Source organism: Puma concolor, chromosome A3 (assembly GCF_028749965.1).
Source record: "Puma concolor isolate L17-30 chromosome A3, mPumCon1.1.hap2, whole genome shotgun sequence".
Classification (NCBI taxonomy): Eukaryota; Metazoa; Chordata; class Mammalia; order Carnivora; family Felidae; genus Puma; species Puma concolor.
In genome coordinates, this window is record NC_141669.1 from 19,891,485 (window position 1) to 19,913,471 (window position 21,987).

At 37.1% G+C, this 21,987-nt stretch overlaps 1 protein-coding gene across 4 annotated transcripts in view; it reads left to right on the plus strand.

The window, feature by feature from the left end:
• Window positions 1-21,987, plus strand: part of NCOA1 (nuclear receptor coactivator 1) — a 105,208-nt gene that overhangs the window by 43,032 nt on the left and 40,189 nt on the right. For all 4 annotated transcript variants that reach the window (XM_086700112.1, XM_086700113.1, XM_086700114.1 and 1 more), the window contains exons 8-11: window positions 1,337-1,477; window positions 9,418-9,565; window positions 10,911-12,231; window positions 15,749-15,929. In XM_086700112.1, the coding sequence (XP_086556238.1) occupies window positions 1,337-1,477; window positions 9,418-9,565; window positions 10,911-12,231; window positions 15,749-15,929 (1,791 nt within the window). The remainder of the gene's footprint in view (window positions 1-1,336; window positions 1,478-9,417; window positions 9,566-10,910; window positions 12,232-15,748; window positions 15,930-21,987) is intronic.

Consider the following 21,987-nt stretch of genomic DNA (forward strand, 5'->3'; position numbering starts at 1 on the left):
AGAAGGGATTAGTTAAAATGAGAACACACAAATAGTACAATAGATTTGAGTTGATTGTGAGAAGAGGAAAGATAAGGAAAAGACAAATCGGACATTCACAGAAGAGGAAACATGAAAAATACTCAACCTTATTCATTGGGAGGTACAAATTTAGAGCATAAACATTTTTCACCTACTAATTGTAAAAAATAAAGACTGACAGTACCCCAAGTGATGGAGAGGATGTTGGATTAACAGTAACTTCTATGTAAGTTCCTAGAAAACAATTTAATATTATGAAGTTGAACGTTCACATAACCTGTGACTCAACAGTTTTGTTCCTACGTATATACCCTAGAGAAACTCTCACACACATGCACCATGGAAAATGTAGATGATGTTCACAGAAGCACCGATTGTAAAAAAAAAAAAAAAGGGGGGGGGGTACAATTTAGATGTCCCTTGACAGGAGAATGTAAAAACAGGGTTGGGGCAAGTGAGGAGTACACACATGATGGGATCGTATAGCTGATGTTCAAGTTCTGAAGTTGGATGGTGGGTTTGCAGGTTTTTATGTTATTAATCTAATTGTGCATGTGTGTGTGTGTGTGTGTGTGTGTATAACCTGTATTATTTTGTGTTAATATCAGGTTGCATCAAGAAATAAAACAGATCTGAACAATCCCAAACTGAAACAATTGGTCCCTGGTTAACCAAGGAATAATTTACCTGAATTCTTCCACAGCCATCTAGGAAATTTGTTCAAATAGGATGACAATAGCAAATCACCACTACATTTTTATAAAGCATATGTTCTTTGTGCAGAATGTCTTACAAATCTTAGGTTCTGACATATCTTTTTCTGATGTAACTTTTATTGCCTTCAGTCTTTGTTTACTCTCAAATGCCCAAGACGAGGTAGAAAAGGAAGGTCTTGCCTACTTTCTCGTACTCTCTTCACTTAGTTAATGGAAATTAATTTAAACCAAAATAATATATTTCATCTCTGCCTCTCCTTCCCCAATAAGTGTTCCAGTTGTTAGGATATATTAGAGTAGGATCCAAAGAGCAAGTATGAGGAGTTGGACCTATATTAGCCTCTGCACCTTCAGGCCTTTGTAGTTTGACTTTAATGCTTGACTGGAATGGAATTTTAGAGGCCAAAACAATTTTTTATTGTCATGTAAGTGATATACTCCATTATCATATGTAACAAAAATCAATAGTTTATTAATGTTTTTGTCCATTAAACATTTAGGAGCGGCAGCACATTTCTTAGATGTAGTTGTTAATTTTGAAATATGGATGACTTATATCAAGAAGCTATCACAAGTGTAAACTTTGGTTCTTCATGTAGGCAAAATCATCTCTATTGATACCAGTTCCCTGAGAGCTGCTGGCAGAACTGGCTGGGAAGATTTAGTGAGGAAGTGCATTTATGCTTTTTTCCAACCTCAGGGCAGAGAACCATCTTATGCCAGACAACTGTTTCAAGAAGGTAAAGTTTTTTCTCTCTTAATTACTTTCATTAACCTTGCTTTTTATTCATGTCAAGTAATTTATGTAGAACTTATGGCTTGATAAGTATTTTCTCCAAATTACAGTTTTTGCAATAATCAGTTTTAGGAAAGGAAGAAATGGGTAAGCAAAGTAATTCATGAGTGGATCCTGAATTTGGGATGCACATTTTAAAGAAGAGGATATCATGTGGTGGTCACTCACTCATTCATTCATTCATTCATTCAGCAGACATGTATCAAGTTCTTCACATACATAGAACACTATTTCAGATGGCAGGGATACAGTGATGACGAATAAGCAGGGTTTTGCCCTCAAGGAGCTCAAAATATATTAGGACAACATATGACAACTTTAAAGATCAGTGTGACATGGCCTTATGTCTAGAGGTATAACCAAAGAAGAAAAAAATTAATTCTGACTTGGAGAATCAGGGATGGCTGCAGAGAGAAAGTGATCATTTCATCTGGCTTTTGAAGATCATTCCCAGCAGAAGAGACATGTGAAAGGGCTTCTAATTAATATAGAAATCCGAATTATACATGTTGACTTCGTTACTGTTATGGTTCCTGTATCACCTGACTCCTGTTGAAGTTTCAAGTTAAAATATGTCATATGAAATTAATAATTGTATAGATGCTGTGTCATAGTACTATGGGAGATAAAACAAGTATATTCCTTGCCCTTAAGGAACTTAACAGTATTACAGGAAACATAGGGAAAATTATTTGAGAAAGTTCATAGAATTTCAGAGGTGAGGGTTTTGATACACTTTTAAAATATCACAGAATTATGGTAGCCTAATACTGTGTTCCCAGTATAATTTATTCTCTATTCTCTAATAGTTTCTTTGCAAAGAGACTCTTCGTATGGCTCTTCCTAAACGGCAGTGTAAAAATATTTTCATTATTCTATCACCCTTCTTAATTTTAATATTTCCCCATAATAGGTTTCCTAACTTTATAGATGATTTGCCATTCATTACATTGTAGGTCAGCTGCTTCCAGATGATACATGGAGAGGAAGCAGCTTGTTTTTTTTTTGTTTTTTTCAGGAACCCATCTGTATGAATCTCACTAGTCTGGTTACTGTTGGGACAACTTCCTGGAGACTAATAGTTCTCCAGTGGGACTTTTACTAGACTGATACCTTCCCCAAAGATGGTATTTCAGTGGATAAAACCAAGAGTCTGTATTTTTTTTTAATGTTTTTAAGTTTATTTATTTATTTTTGAGAGAGAAACAGAGCAAGTGAGTGGGGGAGGGATAGAGAGAGCAGGAGAGAATCCCAAGCAGGCTCTGCACTGTCAGCATGGAGCCCGATATGGGGCTCGAACTCACAAACCATGAGACTGTGAGCTGAGCCGAACCAAGAGTCGGATGCTTAACCGACTGAGCCACCCAGGCGCCCCAAGAATCTATATTTTTTTTCAAGTCCCCAGGCAATTCTGAAGTGCAGTCAGGTTTGGAAACTATTGAAGTAAGCAACTATGATGCCATTTACTGGTTGCAAACTTTGTGACTCTCTCTACCAAGAATGGCACTTGAGTTTTGCATAAGTTTGAGTCTCAGAGCACTATCTCCATTCACTGCCTAAAATGCTGAAGTATATGATACTCTTAAGTTTTTGCCTTAACTTTTAAGTTGTGACTTCCAAGACTTTAACTGAAAGATTTAATTTTATTTGCCTATAATTTATATATATATATATATAATTTATATATAATTTATATATACTTCTGCAGGTCCAGATTATGATCTCATTGTCTAAATGACTAGGTTCCCTGTAGATGTAACTGAACCACAGTTTATGTGTTTCTAAACCATTAAGAATCCTCTATAAAGCAGATTGATTAAAGTGTAACAAGTAACTGTCATTCACATATGAAGTAAAACAATTTAGAGTAAAATGTAAAGAAATATAATTCAGCACCTTTTCCCCATTAGTCATTTCTTCATGTCCTTTTCTTCCACTTCTTTTGGGAAGAAAACATTCCTCAACAGAGATAACTTGTATTTTTCTCAGCACTGTTGTCCAGAGTTCACATGACTCTGATTATATAGTGTTTTGGAGATTCTGGACAATTTGCCAGTGTTCATGGACTGAACACATCTTCTTCTGATATTTCGTACTCAGATTATATAACCTGGTAAGAAAACGATCCGTGAAACCCTCACATGGGGATCATCTGTTAAAGATGTTGACCCGCTGAATGAAAATCTGTGAGGGCCCAGGTCTCTTAAACTCCCAAGGCCGTGCTTATTTAAGTACATCAAGTTTGAGGTCTGTCCAGAGTCAGAAGAGGTGTATATTTGCATTTGCTCCCTATTTACCTAAGGACAGTGTGAAAGAGTGAAATTATGCCACTGTGTGAAACTTGATTTTGTGTGACACTTTTAAAAAGTTAAAAGTTTATACAATTCCATAGTGATTGATATTTAGGCAAGAAAAATTTGCCTTCCATGTGTTTTTTTCTGCCCATTAACTTACTCTTTGAAGGTAGTGGCTGGTAGAAAATGATAATATGCATTAAACTTTAAATTAGTTCTTAGCGTAGTTTTTCAGCTGCTTTTGACAGAGATAGTGCATGGACTTTAAAAAAATTTTTTTTAACATTTATTCATTTTTGAGAGACAGAGCACAAACAGGGGAGAGGCAGACAGAGATGGAGACACAGAATCCAAAGCAGGCTCCGGGCTCCGAGCTGTCAACCCAGAGCCCAGTGCAGGGCTCGAACCCATGAACCATCAGATCATGACCTGAGCCAAAGTCAAACGCTCAACTGACTTGAGCCACCCAGGCACCCACCTGCTCATGGACTGTTTTTAAAGGGGGTTTACCATTTTATTTTCTAGAATCAAATTTGTAAACACACACACACATTTCAGTCAAAGAATATGTGGGAGCATTCAGCATGAACTAGATTACGCAGTGGTTCTCCACTTAGATTAGGGAGAAATGGGGATCACAATCACCTGAGGTACTTTTTAAACTAGGTCCTTGTAGGTGTTTATGGTTTGAAAAGGTTTTCCAGATTTGGTTCAATTGAGAACCATTCCTTTCAAGAAAGGTTTGGGTTAAATGCATCCCAGAGGTCCTTGATAAGATTCATTGAGGGAAGTTGTTAAACCAGATTTCTGGACTCCACCCACACTACTGAATCAGGGTGTATAGTCTAAGATGTTTTCTTACAGAGAAGTTTGGAAAACGTAAACCTACATTCCACAAGACATTAATAGCTATAACTGAGAAATTATGTTTCGTGCTGAATTCAGTTTGGGGAATGTTTCAGTCCCCCACTCTTGGGGATTCATAAGACATAATTAAGGTATTTAAGTTTCTGGGAGGTTCCACCTTAAAGGTACCTGTTTAATTTTGTTATCCAGACTTATTTTTCCTCAGAATACTTCTTCCTGTAGCACATCTATCAGCATTTAGGGAGAGTAGCATTCATGGGGAGTGTTGGTCTAGATAACCTAGGAAAGTTTTATTAAAGAACTGCTTATTTATTATCAGTGATGTAATGGATCATCATTTCTTGGCTTTGAAGATGTCCATGATATATTGTTATATTGAAAAGTAGGCTATGAAAGCACAGCATATATAGTAGGACTCACTTCTGTATGTTTGTTTATCCAATTCTAGAAGGCTTACAAAATGTGAACAGTGGTTATCTCTGAGTGATGGGATTACAAATGACTTTATCTTACTCTGCTCATTTCTCTATTAATGTTATAATCACAAAATAAAGTTATTTTAATTTAAAAAATCACGAGACAATTGGAAGGAGTTTATCGTATCAAGAAGTTTGGAAGCATTGCTGTAAAACATAAGCACCCATATGAATGATTAACCAGGATGTTCTCTGAGACTTGTGTAATGTGGTTAATTCCATGGTCCTTATCACAGAGTTAACTGAAAATCTTTTTTTGTTAGGCTTGTTGAAAGTATTTAAAATATGAATTTATTTTTCTTTTTTAGAAATTTTGATATACTGAATAGGGTTTGCTCATTGGTGATTGAATATCTTAGAGCATCGAGGGGTAATTTTTTTTCTTTACCTTAATAACAGTTTTTTAAATTGCATTCTTCCTGCACATATCTAGAGAAATACCAAAAGGAAAAAAATCTCTCCCAGCATTGACCTGTAGTGCTCTGCCACACATTTTATACCTACCCATACATGCTCCTTGAGGTGATCTCGGCACTAGATTGGTGGAGTCACAAACCCAAATAGCTCTAGTTTTACAGCTACTATGGCCAGAGGGAATGGTTTCCTTTGCTTCATAGCTCTGTTGAGGCCTATTCTGGAGGGGGGATGAAAACAGTTGTTATTTTAAAGGTTCCTAGAAGAATTTCGGGGGTGTCAATAATGCCACATCAATGGTATCCCTTCACACTAAGTGTTCTAAAAATTGTAGAAATGGACACAGTAGTCAGGAATTACAATAGTAGCTAGCTATATACCTGGCAGACCTAGACTGGAAAACAAGGCCAGGAGCTATGATCAAAATGACATTCCAAATAGTTTTGTCCAGTCGTAAACCTTGAAACCCATTTAAAGTGAAAATTTGGTGTGCAGAGCAAATGTTTATCCAGCCAGCTCTGTAAAGCTGTAAAATCATGTCTTAATTCAAAATATGAATGATCATTATATAGGATTGAAGCTATTGGTGTGAATGGTATCTAGGGATTGGTTGAATGTGTATGACTCAGGATGTATGTACTTTGTGTTTGTTTTTTCTTTGGTGTTTATTCAGGAAATATTCATTCAGTACCTGCTATGTACTAGGCTCCATATGAGATATTATCTCACAACATTACCGGCTCCGTTTTAGTGATAATGGGCGAAGGTTAATTTGCATTATGAAGTCCTAAACTTGTAAATGACAAAGTCAGAGTTCAAGTCTAAATCTGACTTCTAGGCTCTTATTCTTTTCATTGAACCATATTACTGTCCTGTTTACCTTTCTGTCTGAACAGTTGAGCACCAGAAGAATTTTAGTTAACTGGATAGTCTTAATTAAGTTCTAATAATTAAAGCTTTACTCTATTTAATATTACCTTTGTTTCTTTTCAAAGAGTGACTGTGTGAATTATGTGTGCTGTCTTTTTTCCACACACTACCATCCAAAATAAATAATCTAACTTGAAATTTTTAAGTGTAGTGATTTCCTTGAATGAAGTTAAGAAGGGTTCCCCAATTTTGGAATTTTTACTAGTTTAGATAGATATAATCCTACAAGTTAAGGCAGCCTAGTTACCAAAGGACCAATCATGTTTCTGTAATCCACATTAAAGATCTTAGTGTTCCCATGCTGGTCTGAGTTTCTAGTTCTTTCTCACTTTATACAGCTTACCAACAAATCAAGAAATTTCTCTCCATTAATTTTCATTATAAAAATTAAGTCCAGAGTCATGTAAGAGCAAGAACATAAACTGAGATATAAGCATTTATCTTATCAGCTAAGATTTAAAATCTATCCTTTAAAGAAAAGTTATAGTAGTTGATCACAAGTCATTATTAGTCTGTTTAGATGAGATTCAAGTTGAGGGTCAATCAGCAAGTACTTACTGGGTGATTTTATATGCAAAGCATTGTGCACAATTCAAGGAGAGTGGAAAACAAGAATGGGACACAGAACTAGCCCTTATGTTTATTTTAGCTGATGAAGAAAAATAAATGTCTGAAGTTATCTGCCTCTTATTTAAAGAGATACAAAAGTGACTTCACTCATATGGAATGTAAGGTAGAAAACAGATGAATATAAGGGAAGGGAAGCAAAAATAATATAAAAACCGGAAGGGGGACAAAACATAAGAGACTCTTAAATATAGAGAACAAACTGAGGGTTGCTGGAGGGGCTGTGGGTGGGGGGATGGGCTTAATGGGCAAGGGGCATTAAGGAGGACCCTTGCTGGGATGAGCACTGGGTGATATATGTAGGGGATGAGTCACTGGATTCTATTCCTGAAATTATTGTTGCACTATATGCTAACTAACTTGGATGTAAATTGAAAAATAAATAAATATATTAATAAAAAATAAAGAGATATAGAAGAAATGTTTAGGAAGCAATGAAAAATAAGATTGGAAATGTAAGTGGTAGTCAGATTGTACATAGCCGTATTGTCCAGTATGGGAGACACTAGCCCCATGTAGCTATTAAGTAGTTGAAATGTGGCTAGTGTGACTGAGGAGCTGAATTTAAAATTTTATTTAATTTTAAATTTAAATAGCCACATGTGGCTGGTGGATACCATATCGGACAGTTCAGCTCAATAGTGAAGAGCCAGTGTTTTCCAGCAGAATGGGGAGATCCTAAGGTCAATAAACAATGATGAAGAAATAGACCAAATGGCATAAGCAAAATAACATGAAATGTATCTTGCTTGGCCCTTTACATAGCTATAGCTTTATCATTATCCCAAGTTAATAATTTATTTTAAAATGCTACTTTTTGTTGTAGATATATTTTCCAAAACATATTGGTAAAGATTTAACAGTTTGGGATTTAGGTACACCAAACATTTATTTGTATCCTTATACAAAAATTACTCATTTCCTTTAAGACTGTCTTTCATTAGATGTTATTTCATTAAGTAGTAAATTTCTCTGAATGTTATATTTGGTAAATGTACCAGTGATTTGGCCGAAATTGCCAAATGGGTAAGGAATGTGGTTGGTTGGACATAAATCTTAATCCTTTCAATTAAGTTTATATCCTAATTTTGGTACTTAGTTTGATTTGTGTATGGTATAGATTTACAACAGATTATGCCCGCTTCAGTATGTAAAGTATACCCAAAGCAATAAAAGAGAGTATGTCTTCTCTTTACTTAAAGTAATATGTAGCTTCAAAAAATATTTAGTGATTGGTCATTTTAAGTCTTTTTAACATGTCTTTAAAATGTAATAGAAGGGCTTTCTGAAATGTCTTTGAAGAATAGGACTAACATTTATTGCAGGCTAAATTGTAATAGTCATTTGTGGTAGTAATTCTTGTTTTTCAGTGAATATGGTTTTTAACCTTGGTATAGCTGAATCTACCTACTAAATCTTTCTTAAAATAGAATTTTATTATATTGCTAAAATACCTATGACATTTTCTTACTTAGTAGTCTGATATAGCCTTTACATATTTAATAAACACTTACCAATATGGCTAGAATTTGTCTGCTATTAATAAAGCTTTAAGACAAAAGCAGATCATGTTGTTTATGTAGTAATTTGACTGCCTTAACCTAGTTTTTGTTTTTTATATTAGTAACCATTGGCTTTATCTTGATTTGCTTACTACACTAAATTCAAACATCAAAAACAATACATATATGTGAATACAGTAATTTGTCAGTGATTTACATTCCTGAGTGAAAAATTACATTTGAATTTCAGTTAAGTGACTCTGCATACTAATAAAAACAGAGAGAGGGTGAATTTCATGGTATATGAATTACATCTCAGTAAAGCTGTCATTAAATAATCAGCCAGCAAAGGGAAGGAAAAAAAGAAAAAAACTTGTTTGAGGTAATACTGAAAGGGAAAGGAGAGAAGGTTACTTCCTGGTGTTTTAATTACTTCCTGGTAATTTGAAGAGCTGTCCCATTATGGAGAAAAATTAAGGTTGACTTTTTTTGCCTGGTTTGAAGTTTCTTCATAATTTTAACTTCTGTGAAGAGGCACTCGTTCAAGTAGTACTAAATGAAAACTTGTCATTAAGTGGTCTATTTCAACCAGAATCTTTTTCCCCCCGCTCAGATCTCTGCTTTGTCTGAAGTATTCTTTATTTTGACTGAGCAGGCAGCGGTTGGGAGGGCATTTAAAATGAGGTTCGAGGTAGAAGGAAGGCATGGTAACTCTCCTCCACCCGAAGTGCAAGTGTCAGAATTTTAACTAGGTTTTTCTTTCGTTTGAAACAGTGATGACCCGTGGCACTGCGTCCAGCCCATCCTATAGATTCATATTGAATGATGGGACAATGCTTAGCGCCCACACCAAGTGTAAGCTTTGCTACCCTCAAAGTCCAGACATGCAACCTTTCATCATGGGAATTCATATCATCGACAGGTACTACTTATTTGGAGAGCTTCATATGATATAAGTCAGTTCACATATCTCAGAGAAGAAATTTTTTATACTCTTTAATGGCTAGAAAACAAAAATTCTAAATTAAAACTAGCGTGATGAGTATATAATCAGTATATCCATACTGGGTTTTATAGTTTTGTCGCGTAACAGTAGCCTTACTTTTTGTTGTTTTTGTTTTTGTTTTTTGTTTTGTTTTGTTTTGTTTAAAAAGGGACACAGGGAAGGTTAGGCTGAAAATATGTGTCTTGGGGGTAAAAACCAAAAAAGTGGCTAAAAATATCCAACATTCCACGTGTGAACTTTGGTCTTATAAAAGCTTTCAGAGTTTGTTACTATTGTTATTTTTATTTTTAAAAGTGTTATATTTTCGTTAGTGCAGACTCGATGGCTCCTGAGTTCAAGTTGACAGTTTCTGGAACTACAAGTCATTAAACTATCAACTTGAGATTTTCGAGTGTCATTGCCTCTAATTTGTTCCCCTCTCTAAATACATTTTACATTGGTATATATGGTAAATTCATGGAACCATTCTTTTATCCTATGAATTATTCAAAACCCTACATTTGTAACTATTTAAAATGTAGCATTAAACAAAAACAAAGACATTTCCCCTCACTTCATCTTTTCCTCATCTGATATATTTGCTTATTGGAACATGGTAATACCAGTCACAAATCTGTTGTCATAATTATGGATTTGAGTAAAGAGCTCGATGAAAATCTGAATTCAGTATTCTGTTTTTTTCTAATTTTAGTTTAATTTATTCTTGTGAGTGGAATTAGCACAGTTCTTTTTTTCATATTGTGATTTCTCTTTCAAAACGTCTGCTATGTCTGCATATCACCCTTTTTAATTTTTACATCAGTGACACAGTATTTTCCTTACCCAGTCTTCCTCTTTGGAGTTGAAATACTTAAAAGCTGTAACAAGGGAGTCATGAATAAAGACTTCATAAACAGAGGTGTGGGAAGTTTCTCAACCAAAAATATTATTGTAATGTTAAGTATTTATATTACATTTTGAAAAGTTTAAAAGTACCTATATTGGATTTTTTCCAAGGCTAAGAAAGATTTGTTTTTCCTATAACTGAAACCATTATCAAATTTATGGAACCTTGAGCACCATTTCCCATTAAGTGGTGCTAATATTTCACAATAGTACTAATAGTCCACTGTTTCTCTTTAGTTTAAGGTGATACAGAAGCTCTTTTCTTGATGGCTTGCAGTATTAATGAGGTTAATGGTCTTGGTTTATAATATGCATCATAAAAATATTTTAATGGAAACCAGTGGAGATGTTTGAATAATGTCTTTTCTCCTCCTAGGGAACACAGTGGTCTTTCTCCTCAAGATGACACTAATTCTGGAATGTCAATTTCCCGAGTAAACCCGTCCGTCAATTCTAGTATCTCTCCGGCTCATGGTGTGGCTCGTTCATCCACATTGCCACCATCCAGCAACAACATGGTATCCCCCAGAGTAAACCGCCAACAGAGCTCAGACCTCCATAGCAGCAGTCATAGTAACTCTAGCAACAGCCAAGGGAGTTTTGGATGCTCACCTGGAAATCAGATTGTAGCCAGTGTTGCCTTAAACCAGGGACAGGCCAGTTCCCAGAGCACTAACCCCTCCTTAAACCTCAATAATTCTCCTATGGAAGGTACAGGAATATCTCTCGCACAGTTCATGTCTCCAAGGAGACAAGTTAGTTCTGGATTGGCAACAAGGCCCAGGATGCCAAACAATTCATTTCCTCCTAATATTCCAACATTAAGCTCTCCCGTTGGCATGACAGGTAGTACCTGTAATAATAGTAACCGATCTTATTCAAACATCCCAGTAACATCTTTACAGAGTATGAATGAAGGACCCAATAACTCTGTTGGCTTCTCTGCCAGTTCTCCAGTCCTCAGGCAGATGAGCTCGCAGAATTCACCTAGCAGATTAAATATACAGCCCACAAAAGCCGAGTCCAAAGATAACAAAGAGATTGCATCCATTTTAAATGAAATGATTCAGTCCGACAACAGCTCTAGTGATGGCAAACCTCTGGATTCCGGGCTTCTGCATAACAATGACAGACTCTCAGATGGAGACAATAAATACTCCCAAACCAGTCACAAACTAGTGCAGCTTCTGACAACAACAGCAGAGCAGCAGTTACGGCATGCCGATATAGACACAAGTTGCAAAGAGGTACTGTCTTGCTCAGGCACTTCCGGCTCGGCCTCTGCTAACTCTTCGAGCGGCTCTTGCCCCTCCTCTCATAGCTCACTGACAGAGCGGCACAAGATTCTGCACAGGCTCTTACAGGAGGGCAGCCCCTCGGATATCACCACTTTATCTGTCGAACCTGATAAAAAGGACAGTGCGTCTACTTCTGTGTCAGTGACTGGACAGGTACAAGGGAACTCGAGCGTAAAACTAGAACTGGATGCTTCAAAGAAAAAAGAATCAAAAGACCATCAGCTCCTACGATATCTTTTAGATAAAGATGAGAAAGATATAAGATCAACTCCAAACCTGAGCCTGGATGATGTGAAGGTGAAAGTGGAAAAGAAAGAACAGATGGATCCTTGTAACACAAACCCAACCCCAATGACCAAACCTGCTCCTGAGGAAATTAAACTGGAGTCCCAGAGCCAGGTAGGTAATTCCTTGCTTTAGAGAATGAACGTGCATAGTTATTTTTCCCTTTTCATTTGTTTTCCTCCAGCCATAAACCAGATTTGGATTCAGGCTGTGTTTTGTCCTACCCACTGAGCATATATTAAAAGATTAGTATCGGGGCGCCTGGGTGGCGCAGTCGGTTAAGCGTCCGACTTCAGCCAGGTCACGATCTCGCGGTCCGTGAGTTCGAGCCCCGCGTCGGGCTCTGGGCTGATGGCTCAGAGCCTGGAGCCTGTTTCCGATTCTGTGTCTCCCTCTCTCTCTGCCCCTCCCCCGTTCATGCTCTGTCTCTCTCTGTCCCAAAAATAAATAAACGTTGAAAAAAAAATTAAAAAAAAAAAAAAAGATTAGTATCAATGGTTGAAAAAATCACAGGATGCCCTCAAAAGTTCTCGTTGGAACTTCGGAGGGCTACAGTTTTAATGTGGCGTTCTAAGCAAGTAGATGTTTTCTTCTTTCTATAAAATTAGTTCACAACTTTGGAGATTTTTGAGCATACCTTTCCTGCCCCCTCCTCCCAACCCGACCTGTTGAATCCAACTCTGAAAATAGAACCCAGAAGTCGGTATTTTAAAGGAGCTCACCAGGAACTCTGATGTATAGCTAAGTTTGGGAAGCTCCGAGGTAAGTGAAATGGGAGAGAAGTGTGAGGCGGTGGACAAGACTGTCTCGTCTGGCTTGCTTTGCTATTCAATTTCCTTTGAAGCGTTTTCTGAGGCTCTTTTTCTTCTCAGCCTTCAGCCCTTATCAGAAGAGGGACTTCGAGTATTCTGGGAAGTAGGGTACATAACAGGCCCTGACACAGAAGTGAACACAAATAAATCTTTGCATAAATTGTTATGAATTAGAAACCTCTATGTTTAGGCTGAAGTGGGGGTGGAGTGAAATTAACAGCCAGCTTCATTTATTGAATAGTTGCGTGGACTCGGGAGGAATTTAAGAAAAACTGAAAATATGGTCTCTTCGCCCTAGGAGCTAACAACTTATTTAGATGGAATATAGACAAGTATGAGATAGCTGGAAATACAGTTACAAAGCAGCTTATTAATGAGACTCTCCGTTGTGAAACAAGATTCACACTTAGTGTGCATAGGTCTTTCATTTCTTGAGCTGACTTTATATTCTACCTTTGTCTCACAGAGATCTCTCTCTTCCCTCAGACATACTGCATTCTAGGCACATGGAAGTCCTTGCCATTCCTGGGATAAGCCATGTCTCTTCTAAGCATCTTCTGCCTTGCTCTCCTTTCTATGTCTGCTGAACTTCTCCTCATCCTTCACAGACCAGTTCAGACATCATCTCTATAAAGCCTCCCCCTCTAGTTCTCGTTAGACATTTCTTTCCTCTGCATTCATAGTGCTCCGTCTTGTCTCTGTACCATTTGCAATAACACTATTGTGGTTAATTCTTCATTGTGCTCTTTGAGGATGAGGCTATCCTTCATGTTTCTTGGTACAAGTAAATTAATACTTTGTTTTTTAAGCTGAAAAACAGCTTTAAATAATAACTATATTAAAACTCTCACTCTGTAAAATTAACTGTACAATCCTGGTACATCTGTTTTAGTTTACATGTACGTGCATTTCTGCTGAGTTTATACTAAGAGTGGAATTGCAAGATTATAAGATACATGTATATTCATCTTTAGTAGATAGTGCCAGTTTTCCTAGTGTGTACAAAGAATTCCTTCTAGTTGTTCCATGTCCTTGCTGATAGTTGGTATTGTCAGTCTTTTAAATTTTAGACATTCTGGGGTCTGTGGTAGTGGTACTTCATAGTTTTAATTGGCATTTCCTTAATAAACGTTTATTGATCCTTTGGATATCTTCTTTTGTAAATTGCCTATTCAAGTGGCTTGCCCATTTTCCCAATATGTTGTCTTTTTCTAATTGACTTATAAGAGTTCTTTACATTTTTTTGGATGAGTCCTTTGTTGGTTATATATTTGCAAACTTCTCCATGCTTTGACTTGCCTTTTCTTTCTTTTAATGGTACTTTTGATGAATTGAAGTTCTTCATTTTAATGTAGTCCAATTTGCCAGTCTTTTCCTTTATAATTAGTACTTTTTGCACATGTGTAACAAAATACATGTGCAAAAATGTTCATAGTAGTTTTATTTGTATTAGCCCCAGACTGAAAATACCCATAAATCCATCAGAGTAAGATGGATATATAGTGTGGTATGTTCGTACAATGGGTTTGTTTTCAGCAGTGAAAACCAAATAACTGCTGCTACATGTGACAAGATCTCTGAATCAGAAATGTAATGTTAAGTGGAAGATGTCAGACATTTAAAAAAATGCATGTATATAATTCTATTTATGCAGTCTGAAAATATAAATTTTAGTTGTATTACATAGTGAAACCCTGTTTTATGTTGATGAATTATCTCAAAGTAATCCTAATAGAATAATACTGGGAAATAAAGGTCAGTTTCCTCCTATGTATAACCTCATACAGATGTAGGGATACCCTGTCTAGTCTAGAAGATATGTTTCTGGGGTTTTTTTTTAATTAATTTATTTTTTTAATGTTTGTTTATTTTTGAGAGAGAGACACACAGAGTGTGAGTGGGGGAGGGGCAGAGAGAGAGGGAGACAACAGAATCCGAAGCAGGCTCCAGGCTCTAAGCTGTCAGCACAGAGCCCATTGTAGGGCTCAAACTCAAGAACTGTGAGATCATGACCTGAGCCAAAGTCAGATGCTTAACTGACTGAGCTACCCAGGAGCTCCTAGAATATATGTTTCTTATTTTATTAAATCCTCAAGTGGAAGTGGCCTTCTTAGGATCTTTGAAGCTGATGTGCTATTTATTAAGATATTTCCCAAACTATTTCAAATTATAAAGTTACATCAGTGTGAATTTATTTTTCATTCCATCATATAGTAAGTCATTTTACAAGATTTAAAAAAAATATGACAGCAAAAATCATCCATGGTCAGCTAACACAGTACTTTTGATACTTCTTTGCAGTCCAATCTTTTTCCTGTGCGTAAATTTTGTACCCAAATATAGTAGACACATATTATGTGTATATTATCTTATATCTTACACTATATTAATATCATAAGCATCCACATTTTTTCTAGTAGCTCACATAATTTCAGTGAGGCCCCAATCTTCCTGATTATTTCTTCTTTCTTTCCCTCATAGTCACACTTAACTCACAGAGTATAAGGGAGCACCTTTTTTTCTTTTTTAAAAAAAAATTTTTTTTTAACGTTTATTTATTTTTGAGACAGAGAGAGTATGAACGGGGGAGGGTCAGAGAGAAAGGGAGACACAGAATCTGAAACAGGCTCCAGGCTCTGAGCTGTCAGCACAGAGCCCGACACGGGGCTCGAACTCACTGGCTGCGAGATCATGACCTGAGCCGAAGTCGGACACTCAACCAACTGAGCCACTCAGGCGCCCCAGGAGCACCTTTTTTTCTACATTGATTCAGGTAAAGTATAGGATATATTTTCTCTAACTTTGGTTTCCGTTCTTAGTTTACAGCTGACCTTGACCAGTTTGATCAGTTACTACCCACACTGGAGAAGGCAGCCCAGTTGCCAGGCCTGTGTGAGCCGGAGAGGATGGATGGTGCGGTCACCAATGTAACGATCAAATCAGAGACCCTGCCAGCTTCGCTTCAGTCCACCACTGCCAGACCCACTTCCAGGCTGAATAGTATGTGTCGAGGAGAAAACCTCATTTTAAATGTTTAATGATAATATGGGTTAGTGCTTTTGTCTCTCACCATTACCGCACAGACCATTTGTTTGTTGAGAGTAAACTGTCTTTTCTTTTCTTTTCTTTTTTTTTTTAAGTTTATTGATTTATTTTGAGAGAGAGAGTGCGTGTGTACGCAGAGGAGGAGCAGAAAGAGAGAGAGAGAGAGAGAGAGAGAGAGAGAGAAAGGGAGAGAGAGAGAATCCCAAGCAGGCTTCACGCTGTCGGTGTCGTCATGAGATCATGACTGACCTGAAATCCAGTGACATACACTTCACTGACTGAGCCACCAGGCCCCCAGAGAGTGAACTGTCTTCTTAGTAATGCCACTGTAAATGATAAACAGTTACTTTTAAACATATAAACTTGACTCATCATGTGTATTTTAAATTATGGGATAACTTCTATCCTTTTGTAATTAATGTTGAAGCAAATAATTTTGTGTTCTTACCCAAAATATTCCATAGCAGGACTTTCACAAATATAATATTGAGGTCAAATTGTATTTCCCAAAGTGTCTTCATTGAACACTAGTCCTAGGAGTTGGAAAAAAAAAGGGATTTTGTGCGAAAGTCCACTGGGCGGATGGTACATGGCATGGCACGTATGCCATTCCACAATGCATATTAAAGGTTTTAAAAAGTCCTGTGTTAAAGATACCAGTGTAGATTTCTGTAAAGCATTGACCATACTTTCTTAATTATGGAATTCCTTTTCTCAAGTAATGCATTTTTTCCCATGGAGCACCATTTAGGAGACAGCTGTGTTGAAATAGGTCACTTCTACTCCAGCCCAAGGAGACACTTTGATAGGATAATACTTCATGAAGATAGGGCTGTCAAGTTTTTTTCACCCATCAAATTTTGAAGTTTAACATAACAGTGGTGGTAATTCCATTGTGTCATCTGGAAACTAACCAGCTCACTTTCAAAATTTGCCTGTGTTCCTGACCAGTCTTATCATTCTTCTGATGGGATCAGGTGTGGGACTCATTTTATTTCAGTTCTACTGCAGCTTTTAGCTGTCATGACACACCTCCTAAAAGTCTGCCAGGATTTCCAGGAAGCTGGAAAGAAAAGTCTTGAGTCATTTCTGACATTTTTGGAAGCAGTTTTTCAGCTGACTAGAGCATTGGTTGTAAGCAGGAGCCCAGATTCAAGTCTCCCGTTCTCCATTTATTAACAGTTATTACTTTGGACAGATAAATTTTTTGAGCTTTATTCTCCTTATCTGTAAAAGGAGAATTAGAATTAGATGAAATGACTCCAAAAGCCTCTTCTAATTGGAACTGAGAGGCTCCAGACTCTGGGATGGCAGACACAGTTGGAGAAACAAGAAGGTGCAAGGCTAAAAGGCAATAAAATGAAAGTCTGCATACTGATTGGTTTGATCCTGGTCCCATTCTCCATCTAATATGGGAGACTGGAGGATTTATCTCAGGAGACACCGAATGACCAGAACAGAGATGACTGGCTATAGCTATGGAAGGAGAGCTCCCTAAAGTGCAAAGATCTTCCTGCCATCTAATATCCAACAGAAGGCTCCCAGGAGACAGGCCTCACGCTTAGCTCTCAAAGTCAGTGTTTTAGAACACTGAACAGACACAGCCAGACATCACCAGGATTTTGAGGGAAGTCTGCAACTTGAAAGAGAGTAAAAGAAACAAACAGAAAAAGAGTATGCGGTAGAGCTATACAATGAGTGCATGGACCAAAAAAAAAAAAAAATGCTGAAATTTTTGACAAGATAATTTATCCATAAATAATATGGGAAGAAAAAAGGGGGCAACGAACAAGAAAGAACCTTTGGAAATTAGATATCCAAAAATTTTAAATTTCAAGATAAACATTAGAAGACAAAGCTGAGAAAAACTTTAAGAAAGAAAAAAAAAAAAGACCAAAAGACAAATAGAAAATTTGGAAGAAAAAGTTAAGATCAACCTAGGAGGGCCAGTAATGGTAGATAAGAATTCCAGAAACAAACAAACAATGAAAGAGGGGGAAAACACGGAAAAGAAGATATTTTCAAACAAATGAACGAAAAATCATATGAAATGACTGTTAGGGAATTGGGGACAAAGGGGTAGTAGGAGAGGTAGATATGGGAGAATTAAGACTTCCTCTGCCATGATGGGAAGTTGGTAATCTGAAATTAAGATATCAAAGAATAGCAGCATACGCATATTTAGAAATAAATAGGTAAGTGCCAAAGAAAACACCTACACAAATCAAGAATGGTTGAGGGGTAAAGCTTAAAACTGCTTTTATTCATAATAGACCTTTTGGTTCTGACTTTAAAAATTATGTACCTGTATTAATTTGATAAAAATTAAAGATAATACAAATAGAAAGTGTTTTCCAGCTCTATAGGACTGTGAAAATGGAGTGTTTTTCCTTCATAGTCTGTCCTGAGGCAAATAGCTCTTTCTTCTCTCTTGTGATTTCCTCCCCTGAATATAGCTCCATATATAAAAGTATATAAATAGGCCAGAATCTGTTAAACCTTGTGCTATAGTGTTGGCAAAGGCCAAAAGCATAGAAGGGAAGATACTGAGGTAAACGAGGGCAAGGATGATAGATGCAGACAGCCAGTCTATATGGTTTCAATATAGACAAGAAGGAAAATAAGATTTTAGGAGGCATAAGGCTAAGGAAACAAGTTGGGCAGAATAAAGGATTGAAGAAGGAAAAAGAAGATGGGGAGTCCATCTTTTTATAGGAGCCCATTACTTTGTATGGATATGAAAAACTCTTTAGTCTGTGTCATGACACATCTATTATGCTTACTCTAGGACCCATCCATTTTCTGTAATTATCTTTGTTTTCTCCAAAGTTACTTTCTTTGTTAAATTTTCTATCTCTCTTTCCTGCCACTGACTTTTCTGGAATTTGAGATGTCCATCCATATACACTGACAAAGGCCTAGAATGAACAATCTTGGTAGCTAGAGTGTATCTTTAGCTAACGTGAGAAACCCTTTTGCTCTGGCAGTGAATGTAGGTTCTGATTATAGAAGCCCTATTTCTTTGTTGCTGTTGTGAGAGAGTGGGGCTTGGTGATGGGGAAATCCTCGTGGCAGCCCAGGCACCCACTCTGGGAGATTCCCTGGGCAGAACTCCCACCCTGAGTCATGCACTTACCTCTTTAATCCCAGGGGCAGATGCCAGAGTCCTCTGCACTTGGGGCAGGGCCTGCTGCAGCTGTTCAGTGGCCCAGTCGCCCCTGGCTTGTTCCTGTATTGACCACTGAGCTTGGGGGTGTTCTGGTCTTTTGGGAAAACTCCCCTTCTTGGAGAATCTTCTCTTTCTCCCACTGTAGATTTTTTTAGTTTTGTTAAGGTTTTACCATCAGTTTGTCCCCTCTGTTTTATCTTTCAGAAACTCTGTCGTTCAAGTCAGCTGCCATACTTCTTTTGCCTTTCCTTCAGCTGGAGATTTATTTTTTCTTTTTTATTTCTTTTGTTATTTCAGAGATAATTTTGGAGGGAAAATAAAATACAAGGATAAATCTGCCACACTGAACCAGAATATTGCCTTAGGTCTCTTTACATATGAGAAAATTAAGATCCAGAGAATGAAAAGAAAGAAAAAATACAGACAAAAACTTGCCTGAAGTTTTCCACTTAGTATATGCAGAATCAGGATTTAAATCTCAGTCTGCCTGGTTTCAAAATATCCTGTCGACATGCACACCACACACCCATGCAGTGTGACCAAGTGATTTAAATAATGTTGTTAGAAATGTACTATAAGAGCACAGCAAGAGACGGTGTAGGAGGGTATTATTGGTCAAAATATGTACAATATGACCTCTTCGGCAGCACCTTCAAAACCTCTGCTACGTCCTTTTGATTGTCTTCAGCTCCTTATCCTTTGAGGGTGGATTTAACTCCTGAAATTTTCTGGAGTTATTTGGAGCCAAATTTGTTGATCCAAAAAACAATAATACTTTGTTTTAACCAGAACCAAAATTAGACTAACTATAAGGAGATATATTTTTTTGAGGGACCTGTATACTGTTTTAGATCGATCTAGAATTCCAAAAATATTTGAACACTGACAACTTCATTGGAATAAGTGAATGATCTCGTGAAGTGGTTGATCTTATGTTTGATGGACATACACATTCTGAGATTATTATTTTTTAAAGATCATTAACTTGTAGCACGTTAAAATAATTATATAACTCAAAAAATAATGAGTTTTACATAAAGTACTTTTTCAGTAATTAAAAAAATCCATTTTAATTTCCTTTTTACAGAGTATTGTGCCTGTTGGTATCTTTTGCTATTTTATAAAGCTGTAATGTATAATCTTATGTAGAGATAATTTACTACATATGAGAGCGTAACTGAAATAGAAGTTCTAAATAGAATTGCTTGGTCAAAGGATAGATAGATTTTGCCAAATGGCCCTTCTCAGATATTACACCAGTTTACACTCTGAGAATGTTCTTCTTTCTACACATCCGAAGACATCGAGTTTACACACTTTCTCATCTTTGCCAATCTGATGGTTTGGTTTTTTAAAGTATCACAGTATAGCTTTAATCTGTATTGCTTTTTTTTTTGAATTAGGTTGATCATTTTTCAGTGATCTGTGATTCAGTGATTTTTCAGTCACGTGGATGTGACCTGTTCATATTCTCTCGCCATTTATCTATTGGATTTTTCCATTTTTATCTTATGATTTATAGGAGGGTTTTTTTTTAACATAAGTTAATCTGTTGTCTACATCACATTTAGCAAAATAAAACACTGCAACTGCTGTGCTTTATTTTTATTTAGAAAAATAAAACACTACAACCAAATGTAACACAAAACTGAGCCAGAAACCTCTTAACCAATGGCTGAGGCAAGTGGCTGACCGTCGGAATCACTAGATAGGGATGGTCTGTTAAAGGAGTAGAATGTGCAAAAGCTGCTGCCATGGTTAGACAATGGTTTCTACCTGTGTGCAGAAATTTTTATTTATTTATTATTTATTTTTTTTAACATTTTATTCATTTTTGAGAGACACAGTGTGAGTGGGGGAGAGGCAGAGAGAGAGGGAGACACAGAATAGAAGCAGGCTCCAGGCTCTGAGCTGTCAGCACGGAACCCAATGTGGAGCTCGAACTCACAGACTGCAAGATCATGACCTGAGCCGAAGTTGGACACTTAACTGACTGCGCCACCCAGGTGCCCCGAGAAATTTTTAAATTTTTTAGTAACATAACTTTTTTGTGGCTAATGGATATATAAAGCTTTCCTCTTAACCAGACTAGAAATGGAGAAAATATGATGTTGAGCCCTTTGCAAGGATGATAAGAAAGATTAATAGCTTGATCAAGGATGGGGCACTTGGGTGGCTCAGTAAGTTAAGCATCTGACTCTTGGTTTTGGCTCAGGTCATGATCTCATGATTTGTGAGATCGAGCCCCACATCAGGCTCTGCACTGACAGCATGGAGCCTGCTTGGGATTCCCTCTCTCTTCTCTCTGTGCCCCTCTCCCACTGACATGCACTCGCACTTACCCTCCTCTCTCTCTCTCTCTCTCTCTCTCTCAAAATAAACAAACATTAAAAAAAAAATAGCTTGATCAGGGATCCCTAAGAGCTTGTTTTCTACCCCCACTTCATCTGTCCCTCTCCAACACAGAGATGCATTGATACTTCCCTCTACAAATTACTTTGCCTGTCTTGTGTTACATATGTACATACTCGTGTTTGTGATAGGGACACAAATATGACCCAAAATAGTAGATTTATTCCCTGGACGAACAAAGATAACTTGTGTTTTTCTTTTTTTCTTTTTTTTAACGTTTGTTTATTTTTGAGAGAGCAAGTAGGGGAGGGGCAGAGAGTGGGGGGGATGGAGGCTTCAAAGCAGGTTCTGTGCTGACGGCAGTAAGACTGGTGCGGGGCGCAAACTCACGAACCATGAGATCATGAACTGAGCCGAAGTCGAATGCTCAACCTACTAAGCCACCCAAGGGCCCATATTTGTGTATTTTTTAAAACATTCCAGCAAATCCTC